The sequence below is a fragment of the Coffea arabica genome, chromosome 11e (assembly GCF_036785885.1).
Source record: "Coffea arabica cultivar ET-39 chromosome 11e, Coffea Arabica ET-39 HiFi, whole genome shotgun sequence".
NCBI lineage: Eukaryota > Viridiplantae > Streptophyta > Magnoliopsida > Gentianales > Rubiaceae > Coffea > Coffea arabica.
The window spans coordinates 14,205,889-14,212,405 of record NC_092331.1 but is presented as its reverse complement, the minus strand read 5'-3'; the positions used below and the strand labels follow the sequence as shown (position 1 = coordinate 14,212,405).

Sequence of the window (6,517 nt, the reverse complement as noted above, 5' to 3'; positions counted from 1 at the left end):
AAAGAATCTCCTTGGTTATACAGGATATGCTATCTGTTACCTTTTAAATTTTAATGAACATTTTGAAAGTGAGATTGATAATTAATTTTATGAAAGATAACAAATAATCTCTTAGCAAATTTGGTTGGATTACAGTTTTGTGTAGAAAAATTTTTACGTCTTTTGTTTTCACATTTTTCAAATGTCATTTTATCTCATGTAAATCAAATTATTATAGCATATATGTTAGTTCAACTTAGATCCTAAATTCAAATTTTTTTTAAAAAAAATCCCACCTTCTCTGGAACATAAGCTCTTGTTGAATCCTCAACCGTCCATTTGAGAACGCAATAGATCCAACGGTCAAGAAGCGCGACAAGTCATTCATCCGCATCAGTTAAGTGCAGTATATTAACAATTCAATTGGCGGTTTTTTTCACGAAAATGTGAAAAAGCCACCAAAAAAAAATGGCGGCCCCAAAATTTCATTTCAATTCCAATTTTCGTCTTTGCTCTTTCCCTCCTCTCTTTTTTCCCCCGTCTTATTATACCCAACCGCGATTTCCCCCAAAACCCACAAAAAAAACAAAGAACCCATCTCCATTTTCCTGTTTGCATCTCCAATTCCATCAGAAACTCTCTAATTGCGGTCCAAATGGCAGGTGGAAGACTAAGGAAAAGGGTGGAGGTGGAGAAGAATTCTTCTTCTTCTTCTACGTCTCCTGCTGCTGGTGGCAAGAGCAACACTACAGCATCTTCTTCTACCCTCCTCCGGGCTAAAGATGGCAGCGCTTTTACGAAATGGTATGAGATTTTTTTGAACTAATATGATGTCTACTAATCTTTTTGTGTTTTCTTTGTGGGTTCTTTATATATGGAAAAATGGTGCACTTAAGTTGGATTTTTTTTCTTTTTTCTTTTTGGCAGTGGGGAATGCAACAAGGATGTTGCCGTAGCGCTGATTAGCATGCATGACTGTAGCACTGAAGCTAAAATCAAGATGAATCTAGGTATTTCTTGCTTTTGATTAGATATAATGCTGTAATGAGGATGGAGAATGGATTATTTTCTGGTTAATATGAGGCTGGTGCTTGTACTTTTTTTCGGTTGAATTGGGCCATGCATGCATCAATTTGTATATGGTGTTAAGGGGTTCTTACTGTTAATTTCGTGTTAAGACGAGGCAGTTTTTTTTTTTCCCCTTAAACAGCGAGGCAGGGTGCTTTTGGGTGTTTAATATGTTAATTTATGTTGAAATGGTTGTGCCAATTTGCATGTGACTGCTATTTCCCGCTTTTAATTGGTTGCTATGTTACTATGATAAGGATGTAAAATGGGGTTTGATTTGATCTATGTTAAGATGAACCTAGGTTCCTTTTGAGTGTAATTGGTTAATCAGTCGGACCCTTTTTTATACTTTTTTTGGGTTCTGAAGTCTATTAACCTGTTATTCTTCACCGTTAATTGATTTTAGTTTTTAGTTTAGCTGCTGGAGGTTTATTGTTTAGTTAACTTGCTATCTGAGGGGCACTTCTGATGAGTTAATTTGATGCTAAACAGAGGCTCAGGTTGTGGAGAAGGCTGCTGAATTGAAGAAAAAACCAGCTGAAAAGTAATTTTTATAGAATTCCTTTTGTTTTTACTTGCTACCTATCATTTACTGATTGTTGCTTTGATTCATTTTGGTTTGCTTTTGATTTTACAATGGTGACGATGATGTACAGAAGGAAGGCCAAAGCTGCTGAACCAAAGGCAAAGAAGGGAAAGAAAGCCAAGAATCCAAATGCACTAAAACGCCCTCCTACTGCTTTCTTCATTTTCATGTAATCCTTTGCTTATGTGTACTATGCATTAGGAGTATTTGTAGAGTAGGTGGCTGATTATGTTTGACTTGAATTACACAGGGATGACTTCAGGAAATCTTTCAAGGAGGCAAATCCTGATTGCAAGAGTGTCTCAGTGGTATAGTCATTCTTATTTGTTTATTTTCATTGTTTGAAAATTGAACCATGTTTGATTTACTTGGTTATGTTTGACATGGATTTTTAACTATCCAATGATTTAGGTGGCCAAAGAGGGTGGGGAGAAATGGAAGTCAATGACTGAAGAAGTGAGTGTCAATTCTGTATGCTGGAGCTTATTGCATTCCATAAGAAACTGTTTGATCAGTTACTGATGGTAATGATATTTCAAATGCATTGATCAGGAGAAACAACCTTATTTGGACAGAGCTGCGGAGCTGAAAGCTGAATATGAGAGGGCCTTGGAATCTAATGGTGATGGTGCTGAAAATGAAGATGTAAGTGGTTTGATTTCCAAAGCTTGTTAGGAAAAGTGCTTATTCTTTAGATGCTTCTCTCTTATTACTCTTGCATTGTTATAATAGTGTCAATTCTTAATTTGGTTTGCTTTTTCAGGGTGAAGAAAATTCAGCTGAGAAGGAAGTTGAGGAGATTGTAGTTGATGATGATGAATAGTGTTCCGCCTTGCAAACTCTGCTATGCCCTTTTGTAGTTTCTCTTACAATAGTTCTGTCTTGTAAATTTTTGTCCCTGTTAGTCAACTGGGTTCAGGTTAGGTATTAAATAGTTCTGAATGGCAGGGTAGTTTCTGTCTTTTTGGCTTCAAATTGTTAGGCTCTATGCACCATTTGGATTCTGCTTATGCTACTATTGGAATCCAGAAATGGCAAATTACTATGCTAATTATATGGAGTTTGTGGTTTTAACATGTTTAAATTGATGCTCGAAGGAGATACATGATTTGAAAATACTGAACTACTAATTACACTTTTTGTTGTTGCTCAAAGTTGGTTGCCCTGTTTTAAGGTTTATTATTGTGGTTAGACAAGATCGTGTGCTAAAAAATTCATAGAAAGCTCAGCATCAGATAAAATAAGAGAAGAACTTTCTTGATTTGAATTAATAGGAGCAAGTACTCAGTTCTTTGAGTAAAGATTCTATCGTGAGATACAGAAGAATGTGTATCTTGACTGGTATTTAAGAAACAACTGAAATTGATTGTTGATGCAAGGCTAACATGGCTTGAGCAATTGTATCATCCTCATTGATCGAGTCAGCATTGTACTGGCCCATCCTTTCCTATCACTTCTTTCCCTTACAAGGTGGCAAGGGCCTGCCACATAAACACAGATTATGGGCATAAGTTACTGGAGGAAAGATGTTAAATGGTCTTCCTTGCGGGATCTCACCACATAATCTGTTGGCCCTGAAGCTTGCGTGTCTCAGAGCTTGAATCTGTAGCAAGCTGTCAGGGATTTTCCCGGAAAGGGTGTTGATGGACAAATCCAACCACTGCAACTTGAGCAACAATCCTAAACTGGTTGGGATTGTGCCTCCTATTTGGTTCCTTGAAATGTCTAATCTTTCAAGCTTAGCAAGGTTTGAGATCGAATTGGGAATGTAACCTGTAAGTTTGTTGCTTGCCATGTTGAGCACTTTCAGGTTCAAGCTATTGCTGAATTCAGGAATGGTACCCGAAATTTGATTGTTTGAAATATCAACAGCCTCCAGAAACTTGCTTGTCTTGTTGCTTAGAATACTTGATAGAGAACCGTAGAGTTGGTTTGAATGGAGGTCAATTGATGAAAGTCCATCTGGCAATTTGATTGCAGATACATCAGACTTCAGTTGGTTGTTTGAAAGCTTAGCCTGTTCCAAGGTTGTCATCCTTGTGAAAAAATTTGAAATACCTTCAGTGAAATAGTTATCTGACAGGTCTAAAGAGCTTAATGAATCAGGGGTTGTGAAATTTGGGAGAGTCCCTCGAAGCTTGCAGCCAGCTAAATAAATGCTGGAAAGTTCCCGGGTTCTTATCCATTGAGGAACTGTCCCCAAATCAAAATTATTATAAGAAAGGTCCAGTGATAACAGAGATGGAAGACCACTAGGTAAGGTGTTAGGCAATGGATCTGAAAACAAATTTCTTGATAGATTTAGGTTCCACAGGTTCTGCATCTGAGCAATTGATTCTGGAATTTGACCTATTAACTGGTTGGAAACTAATGACAGAATTGCAAGAGACTTGAGATTTCCAATCTGGGGTGGGATTTTTCCTACAAGCCTATTGTGGCCGAGTGACAACTCTGAGAGTTTAATCAAGCTGCACAAAGAAATTGGTATCTGGCCTGATAGTTGATTACTTGTAAGAACAAGGTATGTCAGATTTCTAAACTGCCCCATAAAATCTGGTATGTTTCCTGATAAAAGATTATAACTGAGATCAATTGACTGCAAGCTGATGAGATTCTTGAAGGAGATTGGAAAAGGACCTGTCAGGGAATTTCTTGCTAAACTTAGCTGCTGAAGGTTTCTTAAATTCCCTAATGCTGGAGGAATCTGCCCTGTCAATCTATTCCCACTCAGCGATAGTGTCTGCAATAAGGGCAGATGCCCCAAATTGGAAGGGATGTCTCCTTGCAGAAAATTGTCTTCGAGTATAAGCTGAGTCAGCCTAGTGAGATTTGAGAAACTTTGAGGAATTGGCCCTGCAATGCGTTTCATCCCACTTATTACCATTACCTCCAAGAAGTGCAAATTACCAAGAGTAGGAGACAAAATGCCCTTCATGAAATTGCTCAAGCCTTGATCAACTGGTCTCTGCAGGATCAACCTAATAACTCTTCCTGTTGCAGGGTCACATTCAACCCCTTCCCAACCCCCTCCACAGCAATCTTTGCCTGTCCATGAAGATAGAATGTCGGTAGTGTCCCTAAATATTCTAGCCTTGAACCCAAGAAGAGCAACTCTATCACCCTCAAAACAAGCTGGTGCAGCTGCTTCTGCTGCTGCTGTTGCCTGAACATCCTTCTGGGCTTGTGCTAGGATTGGTGGTTGCAAGCTCACAATGAGGAAAAGCTTGAGAACCCACATTAGAATCTGCATTTTGGGACACGGTTTTCTGATCTGACAGCAAATATTGCTGAAAATGGAATAAGAATGTTTGAAGTTTTTGGGATCTGACAAAGGGAAATCTCAGTGGGAGGAACAAAAGTGAAGTGTATTTTTTATTGGGTCACTAACATATACTAATAGCAGAAGTTGCAAAAAGGAGACTATGGCTTCATTCTTTCACGTAAACAAGAAGGTATAATGATGAGAAAAGACGGTAGAGGAAAATCTAAGGCTGGCTAAGGAAACAATGACCTGGACCTTTGCTTTCAAGAACCCAGCCTTGTCTCCCTCATTTATAGGAAACCAGAAAAATTGCAACTTTCTGGTAAAAAAAAGAAAAAAAAAATACAAGCAGTAACATTTTGAGCAGGTTAAATTTAGTGGAATCACATGTAAAATTTGTTACCGTTTGATGGATCACGAGGTTTCTCATTAGGTTTCGAACGTTGGAGCGCACTAGGTTCAAATAATCAAAATTCCCTTTCCAACTTTTAGAATTTTGCTGCAGTTTGTGCTGGTCCACATATTCCAACTCCAATAATCATCCACCATTCTCTTGTTTTAGTGCATTTAGCAGAGATAAATGTCCACAATGGTGGCTGCACCAAAGTTGTTTACAGAAAGATTACAGAATGAGTTCTAGAGAAAATAGGTTAAATTTCCTTTTCAGTCATCGTGAAGATCATTGCGCGCTTATTAGTACATCTAATTTACACGAAACTTATAATTTAAATGCATATATTTACATTTATTTTCACCTCTACATTGAGGTAATATTTGAAATTCATTTGAATGGTTCCACCTCAATCTATGAATGCTTCAACTGGCTTGTTCATAGATATATATATGATTCTTTTGTAACCAAAATTAATTTTAAGCACGTAAACAAATTGACACATAATTAATTAGGCCACTAAGCAATTAAAATGGCACTGCAACTTGAATTCAAAATTTTCTTGTTTCTCTAACTCTACCCTTTTTCTCTTTGCATCTTATCCAATTTACCTAACGTGCAATTACTCGTTTGTGTCATATCACACATGATGATTTGGGTTGATTGTCATCTAATATCCAGACAGAAACAAGAAAAGAGGTTTAGCTACTAAATGGAAAAAGTAACAACGAGCCAAGATTAATCATATGTGAAAGACTTTAAAGTACCACTAAGATGTGGGGTGAAATCTTGACCATTTAGCTTACCTCGAATGATATTTAAGTACTGAAGATTGATTAATAACTTTTCTGATTTTGGAAGTTTTCTAAATAATCATAATTATTTCTTTAATTAAACGTTGGAGAGACCAGCCTTGCCATCATTTCCAATAGAAATAGACTCTTATGCAGTGCATGAATGGGAAACTGCCGAAAATAATAAGAAAAATTGGAGAATGCTTACATTTTGCTTGAGAAAAATTGGAGAGACTTGAGATTTGACCATGTATACCAAGCCCACAACAAAAAAGGAAAAAAAAAAACTATATCGTTGCATAATTTTGTGAATTCTACTTTGCTCAAAAAAGGAAATTTTTTTGTCCATAAGAAAAAAAAAAGTTGAAGCTAGGCAGACTAGATCTACTGCATAAAAAAAAAAGTGCAACGAATGCTACACAATAAAATTATGGTTA

At 37.1% G+C, this 6,517-nt stretch overlaps 2 protein-coding genes across 2 annotated transcripts; one reads left to right on the top strand and one right to left on the bottom strand.

Annotated features, from left to right (window-relative positions):
• The first annotated feature begins 460 nt into the window (after nucleotides 1–460).
• LOC113718752 (high mobility group B protein 7-like) lies at nucleotides 461–2,773 on the top strand. Its single transcript, XM_027243662.2, has 8 exons — nucleotides 461–783; nucleotides 907–989; nucleotides 1,540–1,591; nucleotides 1,704–1,802; nucleotides 1,884–1,941; nucleotides 2,045–2,089; nucleotides 2,186–2,278; nucleotides 2,397–2,773. Exons 1-8 carry the CDS (start codon nucleotides 635–637, stop codon nucleotides 2,454–2,456), a joined length of 639 nt encoding a protein of 212 aa, XP_027099463.1. The 5' UTR covers nucleotides 461–634; the 3' UTR covers nucleotides 2,457–2,773.
• A 93-nt stretch (nucleotides 2,774–2,866) lies between these two features.
• On the bottom strand, nucleotides 2,867–5,231 carry LOC113717667 (uncharacterized). The gene has a single exon (XM_027242444.2). It carries the CDS (start codon nucleotides 4,881–4,883, stop codon nucleotides 3,084–3,086), a length of 1,800 nt encoding a protein of 599 aa, XP_027098245.1. The 5' UTR covers nucleotides 4,884–5,231; the 3' UTR covers nucleotides 2,867–3,083.
• Nucleotides 5,232–6,517: the final 1,286 nt, after the last annotated feature.

Coding starts and splice junctions, on each gene's coding strand:
- LOC113718752 (XM_027243662.2), top strand. CDS start 635: ATGGCAGGTGGAAGACTAAGGAAAAGGGTGGAGGTGGAGAAGAATTCT. Junction 1,592..1,703: donor AAGAAAAAACCAGCTGAAAA/GTAATTTTTATA, acceptor GATGATGTACAG/AAGGAAGGCCAAAGCTGCTG. Junction 2,090..2,185: donor GGAAGTCAATGACTGAAGAA/GTGAGTGTCAAT, acceptor TGCATTGATCAG/GAGAAACAACCTTATTTGGA.
- LOC113717667 (XM_027242444.2), bottom strand. CDS start 4,883: ATGCAGATTCTAATGTGGGTTCTCAAGCTTTTCCTCATTGTGAGCTTG.